The 24941-nt window shown below is 56.0% G+C and overlaps 1 protein-coding gene across 1 annotated transcript; it reads right to left on the reverse strand.

Annotated features, from left to right (window-relative positions):
* Positions 1-327: 327 nt before the first annotated feature.
* On the reverse strand, positions 328-22406 carry LOC142188610 (cellular tumor antigen p53-like; the record flags this gene model as incomplete). Its single annotated transcript, XM_075261893.1, is given in 10 exon segments — positions 328-437; positions 518-627; positions 4888-5074; positions 5152-5196; positions 5198-5245; positions 5247-5294; positions 5296-5328; positions 5458-5509; positions 7512-7595; positions 22333-22406. Coding segments are annotated over 9 exon segments (704 nt in total), but the record flags the coding sequence as incomplete, so codon positions are not given.
* Between the last annotated feature and the right edge of the window lie 2535 nt (positions 22407-24941).

Raw genomic sequence — 24941 nt, forward strand, 5'->3', positions numbered from 1 at the left:
ACCTCAGGAGGGGGAGGGGGGGGGGGGGAGGAGGGGGCAGCTCGGGTGAATCCCATCCTCAGGAGGGGAGGGGGAGGAGGGGGAGGAGGAGATGAGGAGGGGAGGAGGGGCAGCTCGGGTGAATCCCATCCTCAGGAGGGGAGGGGGAGGGGGAGGAGGGGAGGGGAGGAGGGGAGGGGGAGGGGGAGGAGGGGAGGGGGGAGGGGCGGCTCGGGTGAATCCCATCCTCAGGAGGGGAGGGGGAGGGGGAGGAGGGGAGGGGGAGGGGCGGCTCGGGTGAATCCCTACCCCAGGAGGGGAGGGGGAGGAGGAGCAGCACACACTTACTCTTTAGACTCCAGGGTAACGATGGTCATGATTGGCCGCCGGTTCATCCCGCCCATGCAGGAACTGTTACACATGTAGTTCAGGAGGAGGACGGTGCACTCTGAGCCCACCTGTGGATGGAGAGCACTAGGGGGTCACGGGATATTTGGGGGAGGGGGGGGGGATATATGAGGGGACGCACAGTGCTCACCTGCGGCTCCTCGTATGGCACACACACGCTATGCCGACCGTTGCTGTCCTCTGTGTAATACGCCTGAGTGTTCCCTTCTACCCGGATCAGGTGATTGCGAGGAGCAGAATCTGACAGAAGAACCAAAAGCTGTAAGAAGATGGGAGGAGCCAAACATATAAGGTACCTCCCCCAGTGTATACAGAGGATATACCCCACTGTCCCCGCACCCCTCCAGTATACAGAGGATATATCCCACTGTCCCCGCACCCCTCCAGTATACAGAGGATATACCCCACTGTCCCCGCACCCCTCCAGTATACAGAGGATATACCCCACTGTCCCCGCACCCCTCCAGTATACAGAGGATATACCCCACTGTCCCCGCACCCCTCCAGTATACAGAGGATATACCCCACTGTCCCCGTACCCCTCCAGTATACAGAGGATACACCCCACTGTCCCCGCACCCCTCCAGTATACAGAGGATATACCCCACTGTCCCCGCACCCCTCCAGTATACAGAGGATATATCCCACTGTCCCCGCACCCCTCCAGTATACAGAGGATATACTCCACTGTCCCCGTACCCCTCCAGTATACAGAGGATACACCCCACTGTCCCCGCACCCCTCCAGTATACAGAGGATATACCCACTGTCCCCGCACCCCTCCAGTATACAGAGGATATATCCCACTGTCCCCGCACCCCTCCAGTATACAGAGGATACACCCCACTGTCCCCCGTACCCCTCCGGTATACAGAGGATATATCCCACTGTCCCCATACCCCTCCGGTATACAGAGGATATACTCCACTGTCCCTGCACCCCTCCAGTATACAGAGGATACACCCCACTGTCCCCGCACCCCTCCAGTATACAGAGGATACACCCCACTGTCCCCGCACCCCTCCAGTATACAGAGGATACACCCCACTGTCCCCGTACCCCTCCAGTATACAGAGGATACACCCCACTGTCCCCGCACCCCTCCAGTATACAGAGGATACACCCCACTGTCCCCGCACCCCTCCAGTACACAGAGGATATACCCCACTGTCCCCGCACCCCTCCAGTATACAGAGGATACACCCCACTGTCCCGCACCCCTCCAGTATACAGAGGATATATCCCACTGTCCCCGCACCCCTCCAGTATACAGAGGATACATCCCACTATCCCCGCACCCCTCCAGTATACAGAGGATACACCCCACTGTCCCCGTACCCCTCCAGTATACAGAGGATATACCCCACTATCCCCGCACCCTCCAGTATACAGAGGATACACCCCACTGTCCCCGTACCCCTCCAGTATACAGAGGATATATCCCACTGTCCCCGCACCCCTCCAGTATACAGAGGATACACCCCACTGTCCCCGTACCCCTCCAGTATACAGAGGATATACCCCACTGTCCCCGTACCACTCCAGTATACAGAGGATATATCCCACTGTCCCCGTACCCCTCCAGTATACAGAGGATATATCCCACTGTCCCCGCACCCCTCCAGTATACAGAGGATATACCCCACTGTCCCCGTACCCTCCAGTATACAGAGGATATATCCCACTGTCCCCGCACCCCTCCAGTATACAGAGGATACACCCCACTGTCCCCGTACCCCTCCAGTATACAGAGGATATACCCCACTGTCCCCGTACCACTCCAGTATACAGAGGATATATCCCACTGTCCCCGTACCCCTCCAGTATACAGAGGATATATCCAACTGTCCCCGCACCCCTCCAGTATACAGAGGATATACCCCACTGTCCCCGTACCCCTCCAGTATACAGAGGATATACCCCACTGTCCCTGTTACCCCTCCAGTATACAGAGGATATACCCCACTGTATCCAGACCCCTCCAGTATACAGAGGATATATCCCACTGTCCCCGTACCCCTCCAGTATACAGAGGATATATCCCACTATCCCTGTACCCCTCCAGTATACAGAGGATATACCCCACTGTATCCAGACCCCTCCAGTATACAGAGGATATACTCCACTGTCCCCGTACCCCTCCAGTATACAGAGGATATATCCCACTGTCCCCGCACCCCTCCAGTATACAGAGGATATACCCCACTGTCCCTGTACCCCCTCCAGTATACAGAGGATATACCCCACTGTATCCAGACCCCTCCAGTATACAGAGGATATATCCCACTGTCCCCGTACCACTCCAGTATACAGAGGATATACCCCACTGTCCCCGCACCCCTCCAGTATACAGAGGATACACCCCACTGTCCCCATTACCCCTCCAGTATACAGAGGATATATCCCACTATCCCTGTATCCCTCCAGTATACAGAGGATATATCCCACTGTCCCCGCACCCCTCCAGTATACAGAGGATATACCCCACTGTCCCCTGTACCCCTCCAGTATACAGAGGATATACCCCACTGTATCCAACCCCTCCAGTATACAGAGGATATATCCCACTGTCCCCGTACCCCTCCAGTATACAGAGGATATATCCCACTATCCCTGTACCCCTCCAGTATACAGAGGATATACCCCACTGTATCCAGACCCCTCCAGTATACAGAGGATATACTCCACTGTCCCCGTACCCCTCCAGTATACAGAGGATATATCCCACTGTATCCAGACCCCTCCAGTATACAGAGGATATACCCCACTGTCCCCGTACCCCTCCAGTATACAGAGGATATACCCCACTGTCCCCGTACCCCTCCAGTATACAGAGGATATATCCCACTGTCCCCGTACCCCTCCAGTATACAGAGGATATATCCCACTGTATCCAGACCCCTCCAGTATACAGAGGATATACTCCACTGTCCCCGTACCCCTCCAGTATACAGAGGATATACCCCACTGTATCCAGACCCCTCCAGTATACAGAGGATATACCCCACTGTCCCTGCACCCCTCCAGTATACAGAGGATATACTCCACTGTCCCCGTTCCCCCTCCGGTATACATAGGATATACTCCACTGTCCCCGCACCCCTCCAGTATACAGAGGATATATCCCACTGTCCCCGTACCCCTCCAGTATACAGAGGATATATCCCACTGTATCCAGACCCCTCCAGTATACAGAGGATATACTCCACTGTCCCCGTACCCCTCCAGTATACAGAGGATATACCCCACTGTATCCAGACCCCTCCAGTATACAGAGGATATACCCCACTGTCCCTGCACCCCTCCAGTATACAGAGGATATACTCCACTGTCCCCGTTCCCCTCCGGTATACATAGGATATACTCCACTGTCCCCGCACCCCTCCAGTATACAGAGGATATACCCCACTGTATCCAGACCCCTCCAGTATACAGAGGATATACTCCACTGTCCCCGTACCCCTCCAGTATACAGAGGATACACCCACTGTCCCCGCACCCCTCCAGTATACATAGGATATACTCCACTGTCCCCGCACCCCTCCAGTATACAGAGGATATATCCCACTGTCCCCGTACCCCTCCAGTATACAGAGGATATATCCCACTGTATCCAGACCCCCTCCAGTATACAGAGGATATACTCCACTGTCCCCGTACCCCTCCAGTATACAGAGGATATACCCCACTGTATCCAGACCCCTCCAGTATACAGAGGATATACCCCACTGTCCCTGCACCCCTCCAGTATACAGAGGATACACCCCACTGTCCCCGCACCCCTCCAGTATACAGAGGATATACCCCACTGTCCCCGCACCCCTCCAGTATACAGAGGATATACCCCACTGTCCCCGCACCCCTCCAGTATACAGAGGATATACCCCACTGTCCCTGCACCCCTCCAGTATACAGAGGATATACTCCACTGTCCCCGTTCCCCTCCGGTATACATAGGATATACTCCACTGTCCCCCGCACCCCTCCAGTATACAGAGGATATACCCCACTGTATCCAGACCCCTCCAGTATACAGAGGATATACTCCACTGTCCCCGTACCCCTCCAGTATACAGAGGATATATCCCACTGTCCCCGCACCCCTCCAGTATACAGAGGATATACCCCACTGTATCCAGACCCCTCCAGTATACAGAGGATATATCCCCACTGTATCCAGACCCCTCCAGTATACAGAGGATATACTCCACTGTCCCCGCACCCCTCCAGTATACAGAGGATATACCCCACTGTCCCCGCACCCCTCCAGTATACAGAGGATATATCCCACTGTCCCCGCACCCTCCAGTATACAGAGGATATACCCCACTGTATCCAGACCCCTCCAGTATACAGAGGATATACTCCACTGTCCCCGTACCCCTCCAGTATACAGAGGATATACCCCACTGTATCCAGACCCCTCCAGTATACAGAGGATATATCCCACTATCCCTGTATCCCTCCTGTGACAGTAGAGCGAGCGCCCCCCGCACTCACCTTCCCCGTGCTCCAGACTCCTCTCATGGTGGGGACAACGTTTGACAACCTCAGCCACATGTTCAGACTTCTTGTACACGGCCACGGCGCGCAGCACGGACCCCATGGGTGGGGAGCTCTGCACACGGATCAGGACTGGACATGTCTTGGCTGACTGGCAGAAGAGCTTGTTCAGGTCTGGAGAATACTGAAACCAGAGGGGTGAGAGGATGAGGGTTATTACCCGGGGAGGGGGTAAACAAGTCCAGACAAGTTCACACTCACCGTGCAAGTCACTGACTTAGCCGTCCCATTCTGCTGGAACTCCAGCCGTTAAACCATGATGTCCGGGGTAGTCTTCAGTGGAGGGGACGGCCGAGAGGAGGGACGGGGGCAAATGTACTACTCACCCCACCCTCCTGTAATGCAGGACATGACAGGCGTCATCGAGTAGCCAAAGTCCTAAAAGAAGGAACCCAAACACAATGAAGAGACAGCAACACGCGCAAGGCGAGGAACAATGGCAACACGCCCCCCTTATAGCCCACCCCGCACACACATATATGGGCGACACCTGAGAAGGGCACTCACCAGCATGTTCTCCTCCGGGCAGCTCACCCCATGGAGGTTGTCAACTGGTAACCTGAAAGGGAACAAGGAGGGGGTCAAGAAAAGCATCGCAGCCACGTCAACCCCTCTATAGGGCGAGAGACAGAAGAGCGACCAACCTCGAGTGATACAGGCAGGAGGAGCCACGAGCCTGCGCCGCCCCCCACAGGCCGGAGGAGCCACGAGCCTGCGCCGCCCCCCACAGGCAGGAGGAGCCACGAGCCTGCGCCGCCCCCCACAGGCAGGAGGAGCCACGAGCCTGCGCCGCCCCCCACAGGCCGGAGGAGCCACGAGCCTGCGCCGCCCCCCACAGGCCGGAGGAGCCCACGAGCCTGCGCCGCCCCCCACAGGCCGGAGGAGCCACGAGCCTGCGCCGCCCCCCCACAGGCCGGAGGAGCCACGAGCCTGCGCCGCCCCCCACAGGCCGGAGGAGCCACGAGCCTGCGCCGCCCCCCACAGGCCGGAGGAGCCACGAGCCTGCGCCGCCCCCCACAGGCCGGAGGAGCCACGAGCCTGCGCCGCCCCCCACAGGCCGGAGGAGCCACGAGCCTGCGCCGCCCCCCACAGGCCGGAGGAGCCACGAGCCTGCGCCGCCCCCCACAGGCAGGAGGAGCCACGAGCCTGCGCCGCCCCCCACAGGCAGGAGGAGCCACGAGCCTGCGCCGCCCCCCACAGGCAGGAGGAGCCACGAGCCTGCGCCGCCCCCCACAGGCAGGAGGAGCCACGAGCCTGCGCCGCCCCCCACAGGCAGGAGGAGCCACGAGCCTGCGCCGCCCCCCACAGGCAGGAGGAGCCACGAGCCTGCGCCGCCCCCCACAGGCAGGAGGAGCCACGAGCCTGCGCCGCCCCCACAGGCAGGAGGAGCCACGAGCCTGCGCCGCCCCCCACAGGCAGGAGGAGCCACGAGCCTGCGCCGCCCCCCACAGGCAGGAGGAGCCACGAGCCTGCGCCGCCCCCCACAGGCAGGAGGAGCCACGAGCCTGCGCCGCCCCCCACAGGCAGGAGGAGCCACGAGCCTGCGCCGCCCCCCACAGGCAGGAGGAGCCACGAGCCTGCGCCGCCCCCCCACAGGCAGGAGGAGCCACGAGCCTGCGCCGCCCCCCACAGGCAGGAGGAGCCACGAGCCTGCGCCGCCCCCACAGGCAGGAGGAGCCACGAGCCTGCGCCGCCCCCCACAGGCCGGAGGAGCCACGAGGCCTGCGCCGCCCCCCACAGGCCGGAGGAGCCACGAGCCTGCGCCGCCCCCCACAGGCCGGAGGAGCCACGAGCCTGCGCCGCCCCCCACAGGCCGGAGGAGCCACGAGCCTGCGCCGCCCCCCACAGGCCGGAGGAGCCACGAGCCTGCGCCGCCCCCCACAGGCAGGAGGAGCCACGAGCCTGCGCCGCCCCCCACAGGCAGGAGGAGCCACGAGCCTGCGCCGCCCCCCACAGGCAGGAGGAGCCACGAGCCTGCGCCGCCCCCCACAGGCAGGAGGAGCCACGAGCCTGCGCCGCCCCCCACAGGCAGGAGGAGCCACGAGCCTGCGCCGCCCCCTACAGGCAGGAGGAGCCACAAGCCTGCGCCGCCCCCCCACAGGCAGGAGGAGCCATAAGCCTGCACCGTCCCCACAGGCAGGAGGAGCCATAAGCCTGCACCTTCCCCTACAGGCAGGAGGAGCCATAAGCCTGCGCCGCCCCCCACAGGCAGGAGGAGCCATAAGCCTGCGCCGCCCCCCACAGGCAGGAGGAGCCATAAGCCTGCACCGTCCCCTACAGGCAGGAGGAGCCATGAGCCTGCGCCGTCCCCTACAGGCAGGAGGAGCCATGAGCCTGCGCCGCCCCCTACAGGCAGGAGGAGCCATAAGCCTGCGCCGCCCCCCACAGGCAGGAGGAGCCATAAGCCTGCACCACCCCCTACAGGGTCATACAGGCAACAGGAGCCATGAGGAGAGCATAATATATACTGTGTATAGGGGGCACTGCGGCGGTGACTGAGGTAAATGGGGTCAGGCTAGGCGATCACTTCCTCCTGCGGCGGCGCTGTTGTTGTTACTCACAGACTCCAGAGGTCCTCAAACGTCTCCTGGCTCAGCGGCGGCTCCATAACTGCCTCACTTGGTGGGTCCATAGAGGCCGGGTAACTGCAGGAGAGAGAATATTAACGTCATATATACAGGTTATATACCTTACAGTATACAGGGTGTACAGGCTACATATACACACAGTACACCAGGTAACAGAATATACAGGGTATATATGGGGTGTATGTAGAGTCTAGCACAGTATACAAGGTATATACACGGTAGATGCTAAATCCTAGTGGGCTAAAGGACCATTGATGACATCATGACCATGTGATCAGTCTCGTTGTGGGCGGAGCTCTTCTGAATTGTACAGGACAGTGCGGCGTTACACAGAGGAATCTGCTGGGAACAGAGACTGAGGGAAGGTATGGAGGAGAGAAGAGACAGAATGTGTGAGCAAGAGGGGGGACATGGGGGAGCAGGCTGCGTGTGAGCAAGAGGGGGGACATGGGGGAGCAGGCTGCGTGTCAGCAAGAGGGGGGACATGGGGGAGCAGGGTGCGTGTCAGCAAGAGGGGGGGACATGGGGGAGCAGGCTGCGTGTGAGCAAGAGGGGGGACATGGGGGAGCAGGCTGCGTGTGAGCAAGAGGGGGGACATGGGGGAGCAGGCTGCGTGTCAGCAAGAGGGGGGACATGGGGGAGCAGGGTGCGTGTCAGCAAGAGGGGGGACATTGGGGAGCAGGCTGCGTGTGAGCAAGAGGGGGGACATGGGGAGCAGGCTGCGTGTGAGCAAGAGGGGGGACATGGGGGAGCAGGCTGCGTGTGAGCAAGAGGGGGACATGGGGGAGCAGGCTGCGTGTGAGCAAGAGGGGGGACCATGGGGGAGCAGGCTGCGTGTGAGCAAGAGGGGGGACATGGGGGAGCAGGCTGCGTGTCAGCAAGAGGGGGGACATGGGGGAGCAGGGTGCGTGTCAGCAAGAGGGGGGACATGGGGGAGCAGGCTGCGTGTGAGCAAGAGGGGGGACATGGGGGAGCAGGCTGCGTGTGAGCAAGAAGGGGGGGACATGGGGAGCAGGCTGCGTGTGAGCAGAGGGGGGACATGGGCGAGCAGGCTGCGTGTGAGCAAGAGGGGGGACATGGGCGAGCAGGCTGCGTGTGAGCAAGAGGGGGGACATGGGGGAGCAGGCTGCGTGTGAGCAGGAGGGGGGACATGGGGGAGCAGGCTGCGTGTGAGCAAGAGGGGGGACATGGGCGAGCAGGCTGCGTGTGAGCAAGAGGGGGGACATGGGCGAGCAGGCTGCGTGTGAGCAAGAGGGGGGACATGGGGGAGCAGGCTGCGTGTGAGCAAGAGGGGGGACATGGGCGGAGCAGGCTGCGTGTGAGCAAGAGGGGGGACATGGGCGAGCAGGCTGCGTGTGAGCAAGAGGGGGGACATGGGCGAGCAGGCTGCGTGTGAGCAAGAGGGGGGACATGGGGCGAGCAGGCTGCGTGTGAGCAAGAGGGGGGACATGGGGAGCAGGCTGCGTGTGAGCAAGAGGGGGGGACATGGGCGAGCAGGCTGCGTGTCAGCAAGAGGGGGGGACATGGGCGAGCAGGCTGCGTGTCAGCAAGAGGGGGGACATGGGCGAGCAGGGCTGCGTGTCAGCAAGAGGGGGGACATGGGGGAGCAGGCTGCGTGTCAGCAAGAGGGGGGACATGGGGGAGCAGGCTGCGTGTCAGCAAGAGGGGGGACATGGGGGAGCAGGCTGCGTGTCAGCAAGAGGGGGGACATGGGGGAGCAGGCTGCGTGTCAGCAAGAGGGGGGACATGGGGGAGCAGGCTGCGTGTCAGCAAGAGGGGGGACATGGGGGAGCAGGCTGCGTGTCAGCAAGAGGGGGGACATGGGGGAGCAGGCTGCGTGTCAGCAAGAGGGGGGACATGGGGGAGCAGGCTGCGTGTCAGCAAGAGGGGGGGACATGGGGGAGCAGGCTGCGTGTCAGCAAGAGGGGGGACATGGGGGGAGCAGGCTGCGTGTCAGCAAGAGGGGGGACATGGGGGAGCAGGCTGCGAGTCAGCAAGAGGGGGGACATGGGGGGAGCAGGCTGCGAGTCAGCAAGAGGGGGGGACATGGGGGAGCAGGCTGCGTGTCAGCAAGAGGGGGGACATGGGGGAGCAGGCTGCGTGTCAGCAAGAGGGGGGGACATGGGGGAGCAGGCTGCGTGTCAGCAAGAGGGGGGACATGGGGAGCAGGCTGCGTGTCAGCAAGAGGGGGGGACATGGGGAGCAGGCTGCGTGTCAGCAAGAGGGGGGACATGGGGGAGCAGGCTGCGTGTCAGCAAGAGGGGGGACATGGGGGAGCAGGCTGCGTGTCAGCAAGAGGGGGGACATGGGGAGCAGGCTGCGTGTCAGCAAGAGGGGGGACATGGGGGAGCAGGCTGCGTGTCAGCAAGAGGGGGACATGGGGGAGCAGGCTGCGTGTCAGCAAGAGGGGGGGACATGGGGGAGCAGGCTGCGTGTCAGCAAGAGGGGGGACATGGGGGAGCAGGCTGCGTGTCAGCAAGAGGGGGACATGGGGGAGCAGGCTGCGTGTCAGCAAGAGGGGGGACATGGGGGAGCAGGCTGCGTGTCAGCAAGAGGGGGGACATGGGGGAGCAGGCTGCGTGTCAGCAAGAGGGGGGACATGGGGGAGCAGGCTGCGTGTCAGCAAGAGGGGGGACATGGGGGAGCAGGCTGCGTGTCAGCAAGAGGGGGGACATGGGGAGCAGGCTGCGTGTCAGCAAGAGGGGGGACATGGGGGGAGCAGGCTGCGTGTCAGCAAGAGGGGGGACATGGGGGGAGCAGGCTGCGTGTCAGCAAGAGGGGGGACATGGGGGAGCAGGCTGCGTGTCAGCAAGAGGGGGGACATGGGGGAGCAGGCTGCGTGTCAGCAAGAGGGGGGACATGGGGGAGCAGGCTGCGTGTCAGCAAGAGGGGCAGACTCATGAAGGAAATCCTTAAAATATGGTGTTCACGGTTAGGGCTAGTTCACATTAAATTACGTGTGGCTTATTTTGGTCTGGAAAAAAAAACGCTTCCTAATTAGGAAGCAGTTTTTGGACCTTGTTGCGTTTTTTGATAAAAACCACTTCAAAAAATGCCACACTGTTTCCCCCTCCCCTAAAGTGAATGGCTGCATAAAAACCTCGGCATCTTCCACCTCCCATTCACTTCTATTGCCTTTCTCAGGCGGAAAACACCTGAAGAAAGGTCACGTGGATTTTTTTCTCCTGCTAGCAGCCTCCATAGCCCCGTGTGAACGAGCCCTTACAAGGTGTTTTTTTATGGGGCTCAAGTCTCTGCTGTTGCATCAAATTCTGGATTTATTTATTTTTTAACCCCTTAAGGACCCGCCCAAAAGTGCGTTAAGGACCGGGCCTCATTTTTCAAAACTGACATGAGTCACTTTAAATGGCAATAACTTTGAGATGCTTTAACTTACACAAGTGATTTTGAGATTGTTTTTTCGTAACACATTGTACTTCATGTCACTGGTAAACACTAAGCAATATTTTTGTATTTATAAATAAAATAAAATTGGAAATTTGGAAAAAAAATTGCAGTTTTCAAACTGTGAAATTCTCGGCTTTTCAGGCAGATACCACCCAAGTACCTGAATAACTATCATCTCCCGTATCTCTGCTTTATAGCCGATCATCTTTTCATTGTCTTAATGTTGGATCTTACAAGTGTTAAGGTGCATTCACACTGAGTATACGCTGAGCTGATAAAAACACATTCAGAATCAGCGCGTACAAAGCAGATCCTATTCATTTCAATATGAGCCGGCGTACGAGCGCTCCCCATAGAAACGAATGGGCTGCTTTTTTCCCTATTCGTGATACGCTCGTACGCCGGCTCCCATAGACATGAATGGGATCTGCTTTGTACGCGCTGATTCTCAATGTGTTCATTCATTTCTATGGGGAGCGCTCGTACGCCGGCTCCCATAGACATGAATGGGATCTGCTTTGTACGCGCTGATTCTCAATGTGTTCATTCATTTCTATGGAGAGCGCTCGTACGCCGGCTCCCATAGACATGAATGGGATCTGCTTTGTACGCGCTCATTCTCAATGTGTTCATTCATTTCTATGGAGAGCGCTCGTACGCCGGCTCCCATAGACATGAATGGGATCTGCTTTGTACGCGCTCATTCTCAATGTGTTCATTCATTTCTATGGGGAGCGCTCGTACGCCGGCTCATATAGACATGAATGGGATCTGCTTTGTACGCGCTCATTCTCAATGTGTTCATTCATTTCTATGGGGAGCGCTCGTACGCCGGCTCATATAGACATGAATGGGATCTGCTTTGTACGCGCTCATTCATTTCTATGGGGAGCGCTCGTACGCCGGCTCATATAGACATGAATGGGATCTGCTTTGTACGCGCTGATTCTCAATGTGTTTTACGTTCAGAATCAGCTCAGCGTATACTCAGTGTGAATGCACCTTAGCAGCGATTTTCCAGATTTACAAGAAAATTCCCCCTAATTTTTTTTTTTAGGGATGACTTCAGTTCTGAAAGGAATTATAAAGGCCGATATAATAGAAACCCCCATAAATCACCCCATTTTCAAAACTGCCCCCCTCAAATTATTCACAACAGCATTTGGGGTGTTTGTTAACCCTTTAAGCTTTTCATAAGAATAAAAACAATATGGAGGTGAAATTTAGACATTTCATTTTTTTCACTAATACTTTCATTTAGACCTAAAATGATCACATTCACAAAGGGTTAAAGGAGAAAATCCATTGACAGTTTATCATGCCGTGTCTCCCGTGCACAGAAATCCCCCACATGGGGGTGCAAACTGATATTTGGGCAGATGGCAGAAGGGAAGGGGCGACACTGGGTGTTAGAACAGGAGATTTTACTGGAATAGTTTTCAGGTGCCATGTCTCATTTGCAGAGCCCCTAGAGGACCAAAACAATGGAAACCCCCCAAAAGTGGAAACTACACCCCTCACAGAATTTGTCAAGGGGTACAGTGAGCATTTTGACCTTACAGTTGTTTCACAGATTTTACAAATGTTGGGATGTGTAAGCAAAAACTGACTAAAATGTCCCTTTATCCCCAAAGTTTGCAGTTTCACAAGGGGTTAAAGGAGAACTCCCCAACCCCCTTCCCCCCACAGATTGTTACCCAATGTGTCCTGAACACAGCAATACCCCATATACAGGGTCATAATCTGCTGTATGGGAACATGGCGAGGCTTGGAATGGAAAGAGCGCTATTTGGCTTTTGGAGATTTAGGCGTTTGGTATCTGGACGCCATGCCATGTTTGTAGAGCCTGTAAGGTACCAGTGGATCCCCAAAGAGTGACCCCATTTTGAAAACTGCACCCCTCAAAGAATTTACCAAGAATCAGTATAGTAGGCGGGAATGTACAGTGGACGGTGAGGAGGGAATATGGAAGCTGTGCGGAGGACACTGCCAACACCACATTCCCTTCTATGTCCCAGTAGCTCCTATGATTGGGGGGGGGGGGTGTCATTCTGGGGTCTTTTCCCTCATAAGCTGTAAATTTGGGGCGTCCCCTGATATCTGCTCTCACAGCTTATACATTCCCTTCCCGCCGCAGCCAGTTGTGTTCTAATGATTTGGTGATTTGGGGGGGGGGGGGGGGGGGGGGGTATCCTCACATTGCTAGATGTTATCTTTTTCTTATTTTTCTGGTGACGCAGCCATATAAGGGCTTGTTGTTTGCGGGATGGAATGTATTTCGCAATGACACCATTATTGGGCATGTGACTGTTATTCTGTGGGTCGGTACGGTTACGGCGTGCACTGTACAGAATAAGTAACATGTTACCGTTATTCTGTGGGTCGGTACGGTTGCAGTGTACAGTACAAGTAGCATGTTGCTCTTATTCCGCGGGTCGGTACGGTTACGGCGTGTAGTGTACAGTATAAGTAACATGTGACCTTTATTCTGCGGGTCGGTACGGTTACGGCGTGCAGTGTACAGTATAAGTAACATGTGGCTTTTATTCTGCGGGTCGGTACGGTTACGGCGTGCAGTGTACAGTATAAGTAACATGTTACCGTTATTCTGCGGGACGGTACGGTTACGGCGTGCACTGTACAGAATAAGTAACATGTTACCGTTATTCTGTGGGTCGGTACGGTTGCAGTGTACAGTACAAGTAGCATGTTGCTCTTATTCTGCGGGTCGGTACGGCGTACAGTATAAGTAACATGTGACCTTTATTCTGCGGGTCGGTACGGTTACGGCGTGCAGTGTACAGTATAAGTAACATGTGACCTTTATTCTGCGGGTCGGTACGGTTACGGTGTGCAGTGTACAGTATAAGTAACATGTGGCTTTTATTCTGCGGGTCGGTACGGTTACGGCGTGCAGTGTACAGTATAAGTAGCATGTTACCGTTATTCTGTGGGTCGGTACGGTTACGGTGTGCAGTGTACAGTATAAGTAACATGTTACCGTTATTCTGCAGGTCGGTACGGTTACGGCGTGCAGTGTACAGTATAAGTAGCATGTTACCGTTATTCTGCGGGTCGGTACGATTATGCCGTGCAGTGTACAGTATAAGTAACATGTGACCTTTATTCTGCGGGTCGGTACGGTTACGGCGTGCAGTGTACAGTATAAGTAACATGTGGCCTTTATTCTGTGGGTCGGTACGGTTACGGTGTGCAGTGTACAGTATAAGTAACATGTTACCGTTATTCTGCGGGTCGGTACGGTTACGGAGTGCAGTGTACAGTATAAGTAACATGTGACTGTTATTCTGGGGGTCGGTACGGTTACGGAGTGCAGTGTACAGTATAAGTAACATGTTACCGTTATTCTGCGGGTCGGTACGGTTACGGAGTGCAGTGTACAGTATAAGTAACATGTTACCGTTATTCTGCAGGTCGGTACGGTTACGGCGTGCAGTGTACAGTATAAGTAACATGTTACCGTTATTCTGCGGGTCGGTACGGTAACGGCGTGCAGTGTACAGTATAAGTAACATGTGACCGTTATTCTGAGGGTCGGTACGGTAACGTAAACCTATTTCCTGCGGGGTTTTTTTACCTCCACCCCCCCCGATGCTCACCGAGCAGGTTATATATTGTTTCATTTTTATTGCACAGATTGTTATGGACGTGGCAATACCAAACATGTAATGTTTTTATTAATATTTTGGTGGTTTTTTTATGCAAGTCATTTTGTGGGGAGTTTGTGGGGTTTTATAATTTTTTTTTTTTTTAAACACACGTCATTGTTTTAAATCTTTTTTGTTGTCCTATAAGGACACTAGAAGCAGCGATCAGAGAGGACCATGGCTCTATACGATCCATAGACTTGCAGTACACGTGTATTGCAGTCTATAGAGGAAAGTAGTCTGTGCAGACACATAGACTAGCTTCCTCTCGTCCTGGCAGATACTTGGGGGTCTTAGCAGCCTGGGGGTCACTGGCCAGACCCCAAATGGCAATTTATAGCTGCCGGCACCGCCCGATATCGCCGCAGGGGTAGTGGCAGCAAGACAACTAAACCCCTTTGCATTCTGGCATGCAAGGGGTCAAACCCTGTATCGGAACTGGCCCCCAAGGAGGATTAAGGAGCAGCGCGGTATCCGTAAGTTACAGAATGATAAGCCAAGGCTTTGCTGTAGAACGCTCCCCAGATGACAATAACTACTCACATCAGGGAATTAGAATACCAAGCACTGATGCACAAATAATAACAGAACTTAGCTTTTATTACCCCTAAAATATGTCAACAGGAGTCGTTTCCCCCCCGAGATCATAAATAAATGTGGCCTGGTCTATATACCGCCATATAACACTTGTAATCCCCTGGGTACAGATAACGGGAGAAGACGGCATGAGACCAAAACAGACAAGAACGGCAAGTCAATGGTTAGATCTTACCAGTCCTAGGCATGAGAGGAGGAGGAATGGTCCCCGGGACCAGAGGGCTCATGTATTCCCTATTAGGCCCTCTTCACACTGACCCTCTGCTCCCCAATGACTCCCGTCCCAATCTGTCCCTATACAGTCCCTACGCTGCGTTTCAGGGGGGGCATTAACACCCATCATCAGGGGACCTGACTAAGCTGAGAAAGAATTCACTCCTACCCAAAATAAATGGGGGGTGAAAGTGCCTGAGCACAGGGGTGCACGGCGAAGCAACAATCCGGGGTCACAACTAGTCACGCATGTCCTTTCCTGGCTAGACAGTAAGTGGCACCCCACATACACATGACACAGGCCTTATATAGATACACGCTCCACCTCTTTCAAGCGGAATCAATCTCACCTGTATATAGGGGCCATGATTCGCGTCCGTCCCACGTGGCGCCATATTCGGCACATATAGATGATGTCATGTCATCCCCATGGACACGTGATGCAGATTCCCAAGGCTCGCGAGAGTGCACATGGCCTTCACGCCTGCGCACTACTCTCTATTCCATGGACTTGCAAAGAATAACATACTCCGTTCACATAGTGAGCGCGCGACTGCGCAAGTTATAAATCACCCTGGCTGCATCAAACCCAGGGGAGGGGAAAAGATAACACCTCCCCCTCAGTTTCAAAAGCAAATCAGCCCGCCAGTATGGTGAGACTGACAACTGGATACATGTACCAGTAAAATACATCCATCCCAGCCACCCCAAAATTTAGCTAGACTACCACCCCAAATCTTATTGTGACAAAGAGTGGAACACTGTGGAAGCAAAGAGAAAGGCAAGTACCGTATTTTACGGACTATAAGGCGCACTGGACTAAGCGCCGCATTGCCAATGAGCGCCTTATAGTCCGTCTCGGTCCATATATAAGGCGCACCGGACTATAAGCTGCAGTCCGGTGCGCATTATATCTTATTGAAAGCGGCGGCAGGCAGACTTTGCCAGCGGCCGCTTAACCCCCCGCTTCTATTGGAAGCGCTCGGCAGGCGAGGAGGGGCTCTATCAGCAAAATCATGCTGATAGAGCCCAACCGTAAACGTTAGGTTAAACTACCCCCCCCCCCCCCCGTTTTAAAATAAAAGCCTGAAACAGAATGTGAAACTTACCGAGCGGTGCAGGGCGGGCGGGCATTCAGGCCTCCTCTTCCTCCGATGTTCCGTCCTCCTCCGGCGCTCGCAAGCTGATAATGGCCAAGGCACATGCGCAGTAGAAGCATTATGATATTGCGCATGCGCCCCGGCCATTATCAGCGAGCGCCGGAGGAGAAGGACGGAACATCGGAGGCAGAGGAGGCCTGAATGCCCGCCCTGCACCGCTGGGTAAGTTTCACGTTCTGTTTCAGCGTAACAGCAGGGCTGCCGGACACTTCCCATTCATTTCTATGGGAGCCGGCATGCGAGCGCTCCCCATAGAAATGAATGGACTGCTTTTTTCCATTCATTTCTATAGGGAGCGCTCGCATGCCTGCTCCCATAGAAATGAATAGGAAGTGTCCGGCAGCCCTGCTGTAACGCCGGCGTGTACGGCTGTGATACACGCCGGCGTTCGGTAGTGTGAATGCACCCTTACGGTGCCTTTTATGTATGTATGGAAGCGGCACACAGTCTTTGCCGCCGCTTCCATCCATATATAAGCCGCACCGGACTATAAGCCGCACTTACGATTTCTGAGGAAATCGTAGGTTTTTATGTGCGGCTTATAGTCCGGAAAATACGGTAAGATAGATCAGAAATCTACAAACAACAACAAGAATCCAGTTGTTCATTAAGCCCTCCTGGGGAAACGGTCCCCAATTTAAAGATCCATTCCGCTTCTCGCTGTAGGGTCAACGTGCCCCAATCTCCCCCTCTAGAGGGTGGTTTTACAATGTCTATCCCCATAAAATGTAGACGACATCTGGCATCCCCTCCGTGGCGTGAATTGACGTGTTCTGCAATCGGGGTGTCGCGTGAATTCCTTCTATCGCCTAAGCGCTCTCCCACCCTCCTCCTACTCCCTAGTTTACAATCACATGTAACCTTCTAAATGACACCTCTAGATCTGCATGAGATCCACAGAATGGAGAGTAGTGCGCAGGCGTGAAGGCCATGTGCACTCTCGCGAGCCTTGGGAATCTGCATCACGTGTCCGTGAGGATGACATGACGTCATCTATATGTGCCGAATATGGCGCCACGTGGGAAGGACGCGAATCATGGCCCCTATATACAGGTGAGATTGATTCCATTGAAAGAGGTGGAGCGTGTATCTATATAAGGCCTGTGTCATGTGTATGTGGGGTGCCACTTAATGTCTAGCCAGGAAAGGACATGCTTGACTAGTTGTGATCCCAGATTGTTGCTTCGCCGTGCACCCCTGTGCTCAGGCACTTCCACCTCCCATTTGTTTTGGGTAGGAGTGAATTCTTTCTCAGCTTAGTCAGGTCCCCTGATGATGGGTGTTAATGCACCACCCGAAACGCAGCGTAGGGACTGTATAGGGACAGATTGGGACGGGAGTCATTGGGGAGCAGAGGGTCAGTGTGAAGAGGGCCTAATAGGGAATACATGAGCCCTCTGGTCCCGGGGACCATTCCTCCTCCTCTCATGCCTAGGACTGGTAAGATCTAACCATTGACTTGCCGTTATTGTCTGTTTTGGTCTCATGCCGTCTTCTCCCGTTATCTGTACCCGGCGGATTACAAGTGTTATATGGCGGTATATAGACCAGGCCACATTTATTTATGATCTCGGGGGGAAACGACTCCTGTTAACATATTTTAGGGGTAATAAAAGCTAAGTTCTGTTATTATTTGTGAACTGTAAGTTACAGCTAACACGGGCTCCTGATGGCGGCGGCGGCGGCATGCTCTATAGCCGGCAAACACTTAGGGTGCCGTCATTGCTATTGATCACGGTACCTTAAAAAGCGGGGATCGGTGCAATCACTGTCCCTGCCGTCAGATACAAGCAGGCTCCCATAGTGATCGCACGGGCTCTGCCTCTGAGCCCCTACAATCTCCATCACGTACAGGCACGTGGGAACGAAGCACATTACCTGACACGCGTGTACGTAAAATAGCACTAAGGGGTTAAACAAGTGCCGGTCACTACAGCGCGGGGGCCAGCGCAGAGTACGCGGGGGCCAGCGCAGAGTACGCGGGGGCCAGCGCAGAGTACGCGGGGGCCAGCGCAGAGTACGCGGGGGCCAGCGCAGAGTACGCGGGGGCCAGCGCAGAGTACGCGGGGGCCAGCGCAGAGTACGCGGGGGCCAGCGCAGAGTACGCGGGGGCCAGCGCAGAGTACGCGGGGGCCAGCGCAGAGTACGCGGGGGCCAGCGCAGAGTACGCGGGGGCCAGCGCAGAGTACGCGGGGGCCAGCGCAGAGTACGCGGGGGCCAGCGCAGAGTACGCGGGGGCCAGCGCAGAGTACGCGGGGGCCAGCGCAGAGTACGCGGGGGCCAGCGCAGAGTACGCGGGGGCCAGCGCAGAGTACGCGGGGGCCAGCGCAGAGTACGCGGGGGCCAGCGCAGAGTACGCGGGGGCCAGCGCAGAGTACGCGGGGGCCAGCGCAGAGTACGCGGGGGCCAGCGCAGAGTACGCGGGGGCCAGCGCAGAGTACGCGGGGGCCAGCGCAGAGTACGCGGGGGCCAGCGCAGAGTACGCGGGGGCCAGCGCAGAGTACGCGGGGGCCAGCGCAGAGTACGCGGGGGCCAGCGCAGAGTACGCGGGGGCCAGCGCAGAGTACGCGGGGGCCAGCGCAGAGTACGCGGGGGCCAGCGCAGAGTACGCGGGGGCCAGCGCAGAGTACGCGGGGGCCAGCGCAGAGTACGCGGGGGCCAGCGCAGAGTACGCGGGGGCCAGCGCAGAGTACGCGGGGGCCAGCGCAGAGTACGCGGGGGCCAGCGCAGAGTACGCGGGGGCCAGCGCAGAGTACGCGGGGGCCAGCGCAGAGTACGCGGGGGCCAGCGCAGAGTACGCGGGGGCCAGCGCAGAGTACGCGGGGGCCAGCGCAGAGTACGCGGGGGCCAGCGCAGAGTACGCGGGGGCCAGCGCAGAGTACGCGGGGGCCAGCGCAGAGTACGCGGGGGCCAGCGCAGAGTACGCGGGGGCCAGCGCAGAGTACGCGGGGGCCAGCGCAGAGTACGCGGGGGCCAGCGCAGAGTACGCGGGGGCCAGCGCAGAGTACGCGGGGGCCAGCGCAGAGTACGCGGGGGCCAGCGCAGAGTACGCGGGGGCCAGCGCAGAGTACGCGGGGGCCAGCGCAGAGTACGCGGGGGCCAGCGCAGAGTACGCGGGGGCCAGCGCAGAGTACGCGGGGGCCAGCGCAGAGTACGCGGGGGCCAGCGCAGAGTACGCGGGGGCCAGCGCAGAGTACGCGGGGGCCAGCGCAGAGTACGCGGGGGCCAGCGCAGAGTACGCGGGGGCCAGCGCAGAGTACGCGGGGGCCAGCGCAGAGTACGCGGGGGCCAGCGCAGAGTACGCGGGGGCCAGCGCAGAGTACGCGGGGGCCAGCGCAGAGTACGCGGGGGCCAGCGCAGAGTACGCGGGGGCCAGCGCAGAGTACGCGGGGGCCAGCGCAGAGTACGCGGGGTATACGCGGGGGCCAGCGCAGAGTACGCGGGGTATACGCGGGGGCCAGCGCAGAGTACGCGGGGTATACGCGGGGGCCAGCGCAGAGTACGCGGGGTATACGCGGGGGCCAGCGCAGAGTACGCGGGGTATACGCGGGGGCCAGCGCAGAGTACGCGGGGTATACGCGGGGGCCAGCGCAGAGTACGCGGGGTATACGCGGGGGCCAGCGCAGAGTACGCGGGGTATACGCGGGGGCCAGCGCAGAGTACGCGGGGTATACGCGGGGGCCAGCGCAGAGTACGCGGGGTATACGCGGGGGCCAGCGCAGAGTACGCGGGGTATACGCGGGGGCCAGCGCAGAGTACGCGGGGTATACGCGGGGGCCAGCGCAGAGTACGCGGGGTATACGCGGGGGCCAGCGCAGAGTACGCGGGGTATACGCGGGGGCCAGCGCAGAGTACGCGGGGTATACGCGGGGGCCAGCGCAGAGTACGCGGGGTATACGCGGGGGCCAGCGCAGAGTACGCGGGGTATACGCGGGGGCCAGCGCAGAGTACGCGGGGTATACGCGGGGGCCAGCGCAGAGTACGCGGGGTATACGCGGGGGCCAGCGCAGAGTACGCGGGGTATACGCGGGGGCCAGCGCAGAGTACGCGGGGTATACGCGGGGGCCAGCGCAGAGTACGCGGGGTATACGCGGGGGCCAGCGCAGAGTACGCGGGGTATACGCGGGGGCCAGCGCAGAGTACGCGGGGTATACGCGGGGGCCAGCGCAGAGTACGCGGGGTATACGCGGGGGCCAGCGCAGAGTACACGGGGGCCAGCGCAGAGTACACGGGGCATACGCGGGGGCCAGCGCAGAGTACACGGGGCATACGCGGGGGCCAGCGCAGAGTACACGGGGTACACTGCAGTATACAGGGTGTATATATAAGGTAAAGTACAGTATACAGGGTACAACACAGTATACAGGGCATATATAAAGTACAGTATACAGGGTATATATAGGGTAAGGCACAGTATACAGGGTATATATAGGGTGAGGTACGATATACAGGGGATACACAGGGTCCAGCACAGTACACAGGGTATATACAGGGTGAGGTACAATACACAGGGTGTATATAGGGTAAGGCACAGTATACAGGGGGATATACAGGGTCCAGCACAGTATACAGGGTGTATATATAGGGTGAGGCAAAGTATACAGGGGATATACAGGGTGTATATATAGGGTGAGGCAAAGTATACAGGGGATATACAGGGTGTATATATAGGGTGAGGCACAGTATACAGGGTGTATATATAGGGTGAGGCACAGTATACAGGGTGTATATATAGGGTGAGGCACAGTATACAGGGTGTATATATAGGGTGAGGCACAGTATACAGGGTGTATATATAGGGTGAGGCAAAGTATACAGGGGATATACAGGGTGTATATATAGGGTGAGGCACAGTATACAGGGGATACACAGGGTAAGGCACAGTATACAGGGGATACACAGGGTTGCACACAGGGGATACACAGGGTCCAGCACAGTACACAGGGTATATACAGGGTGAGGTACAATACACAGGGTGTATATAGGGTAAGGCACAGTATACAGGGGGATATACAGGGTCCAGCACAGTATACAGGGTGTATATACAGTATACAGGGGATACACAGGGTAAGGCACAGTATACAGGGGATACACAGGGTTGCACACAGGGGATATACAGGGGATACACAGGGTCCAGCACAGTACACAGGGTATATACAGGGTGAGGTACAATACACAGGGTAAGGCACAGTATACAGGGGGATATACAGGGTCCAGCACAGTATACAGGGTGTATATATAGGGTGAGGCACAGTATACAGGGGATATACAGGGTAAGGCACAGTATATAGGGTGCATATATAGGGTCCGGCACAGTATACAGGGTGCATATATAGGGTGAGGCACAGTATACAGGGTGCATATATAGGGTGAGGCACAGTATACAGGGTGCATATATAGGGTCCGGCACAGTATACAGGGTGCATATATAGGGTCCGGCACAGTATACAGGGTGCATATATAGGGTGAGGCACAGTATACAGGGTGTATATACAGTATACAGGGGATACACAGGGTTGCACACAGGGGATATACAGGGGATACACGGGGTAAGGCACAGTATACAGGGGATATACAGGGGATATACAGGGGATACACGGGGTTGCATACGGGGGATACACGGGGTTGCATACGGGGGATACACGGGGTTGCATACGGGGGATACACGGGGGATACACGGGGGATACACGGGGGATACACGGGGGATACACGGGGTTGCACACCGGGCAGATTCGGGGCTTTTCTCACCACTTTGCAGTTTTCTTCGCTTTCGGAGCCTCCTTCGCCCTCGTGTCGGGAAATCCCCAGCTCCCGGCATACACTGCGCTGTCCCCGCCTACAACAAACATCTCACAAATACTTCCGGCATCTGAACCGCAAACGTACTCATCTCTTCCGGGTCATCACGGCGGACGGCTCGGTATTGGCTGGATCAGGCAGTGGGCGGGGTCCCTTTATACACGCCCACCTTTTTCCTTTCTCACACACGTGCTGTCTTATTGGTCAGTTCAGTAACAGGCTCATGAATATTAATGAGGAAACCAAAATGTGACAGGTGAGCCGGGGGTATTAAAGGTGAGGTGGTGGGGGGGCAGGTGGGATAGTCTGCCGAGAAGAGACTGGGAAAGAGGCACAGTCTGCAGAGAAGAGACTAAGAGCGTGTGAAGCAGAGACAGTTGGTGTTCTGGATCTTGAGATGGAGCAGGTGAAGGTTGGTTCTGGATTATTAGATGGGACAGTTGGCGTTCTGGATTATTAGATGGAGCAGGCGAAGGTTGGTTCTGGATTATTAGATGGGGGAGTTGGCGTTCTGGATTATTAGATGGGGCAGTTGGCGTTCTGGATCTTTAGATGGAGCAGGCGAAGGTTGGTTCTGGATTATTAGATGGGACAGTTGGTGTTCTGGATCTTGAGATGGAGCAGGCGAAGGTTGGTTCTGGATTATTAGATGGGGCAGTTGGTGTTCTGGATTATTAGATGGAGCAGGTAAAGGTTGGTTCTGGATTATTAGATGGGGCAGTTGGCGTTCTGGATCTTTAGATGGAGCAGGCGAAGGTTGGTTCTGGATTATTAGATGGGACAGTTGGTGTTCTGGATCTTGAGATGGAGCAGGTGAAGGTTGGTTCTGGATTATTAGATGGGACAGTTGGCGTTCTGGATTATTAGATGGAGCAGGCGAAGGTTGGTTCTGGATTATTAGATGGGGGAGTTGGCGTTCTGGATTATTAGATGGAGCAGGCGAAGGTTGGTTCTGGATTATTAGATTGGTGACTTGGTGTTCTGGATCTTGAGATGGAGCACGCGAAGGTTGGTTCTGGATTATTAGATGGGACAGTTGGTGTTCTGGATTATTAGATGGAGCAGGCGAAGGTTGGTTCTGGATTATTAGATGGGGCAGTTGGTGTTCTGGATCTTGAAATGGAGCAGGCAAAGGTTGGTTCTGGATTATTAGATGGGACAGTTGGTGTTCTGGATCTTGAGATGGAGCAGGCGAAGGTTGGTTCTGGATTATTAGATGGGACAGTTGGTGTTCTGGATCTTTAGATGGAGCAGGTGAGGGTTGGTTCTGGATTATTAGATGGGGCAGTTGGTGTTCTGGATTATTAGATGGAGCAGGCGAAGGTTGGTTCTGGATTATTAGATGGGGCAGTTGGCGTTCTGGATCTTGAGATGGAGCAGGCGAAGGTTGGTTCTGGATTATTAGATGGGACAGTTGGTGTTCTGGATCTTGAGATGGAGCAGGTAAAGGTTGGTTCTGGATAATTAGATGGGGGAGTTGGCGTTCTAGATTATTAGATGGAGCAGGCGAAGGTTGGTTCTGGATTATTAGATGGGACAGTTGGCGTTCTGGATTATTAGATGGAGCAGGCGAAGGTTGGTTCTGGATTATTAGATTGGTGACTTGGTGTTCTGGATCTTGAGATGGAGCACGCGAAGGTTGGTTCTGGATTATTAGATGGGGCAGTTGGTGTTCTGGATCTTGAAATGGAGCAGGCAAAGGTTGGTTCTGGATTATTAGATGGGACAGTTGGCGTTCTGGATCTTGAGATGGAGCAGGCGAAGGTTGGTTCTGGATTATTAGATGGGACAGTTGGTGTTCTGGATCTTTAGATGGAGCAGGTGAGGGTTGGTTCTGGATTATTAGATGGGGCAGTTGGTGTTCTGGATTATTAGATGGAGCAGGCGAAGGTTGGTTCTGGATTATTAGATGGGACAGTTGGTGTTCTGGATCTTGAGATGGAGCAGGCGAAGGTTGGTTCTGGATTATTAGATGGGGCAGTTGGTGTTCTGGATTATTAGATGGAGCAGGTGAAGGTTGGTTCTGGATTATTAGATGGGGCAGTTGGTGTTCTGGATCTTGAGATGGAGCAGGCGAAGGTTGGTTCTGGATTATTAGATGGGACAGTTGGTGTTCTGGATCTTGAGATGGAGCAGGCGAAGGTTGGTTCTGGATTATTAGATGGGACAGTTGGTGTTCTGGATCTTTAGATGGAGCAGGTGAGGGTTGGTTCTGGATTATTAGATGGGGCAGTTGGTGTTCTGGATTATTAGATGGAGCAGGCGAAGGTTGGTTCTGGATTATTAGATGAAGCAGGCGAAGGTTGGTTCTGGATTATTAGATGGGACAGTTGGTGTTCTGGATCTTGAGATGGAGCAGGCGAAGGTTGGTTCTGGATTATTAGATGGGGCAGTTGGCGTTCTGGATCTTGAGATGGAGCAGGCGAAGGTTGGTTCTGAATTATTAGATGGGACAGTTGGTGTTCTGGATCTTTAGATGGAGCAGGTGAGGGTTGGTTCTGGATTATTAGATGGGACAGTTGGTGTTCTGGATCTTTAGATGGAGCAGGTAAAGGTTG

Source organism: Leptodactylus fuscus, unplaced genomic scaffold (genome assembly GCF_031893055.1).
Source record: "Leptodactylus fuscus isolate aLepFus1 unplaced genomic scaffold, aLepFus1.hap2 HAP2_SCAFFOLD_575, whole genome shotgun sequence".
In the NCBI taxonomy this organism is placed as follows: domain Eukaryota; kingdom Metazoa; phylum Chordata; class Amphibia; order Anura; family Leptodactylidae; genus Leptodactylus; species Leptodactylus fuscus.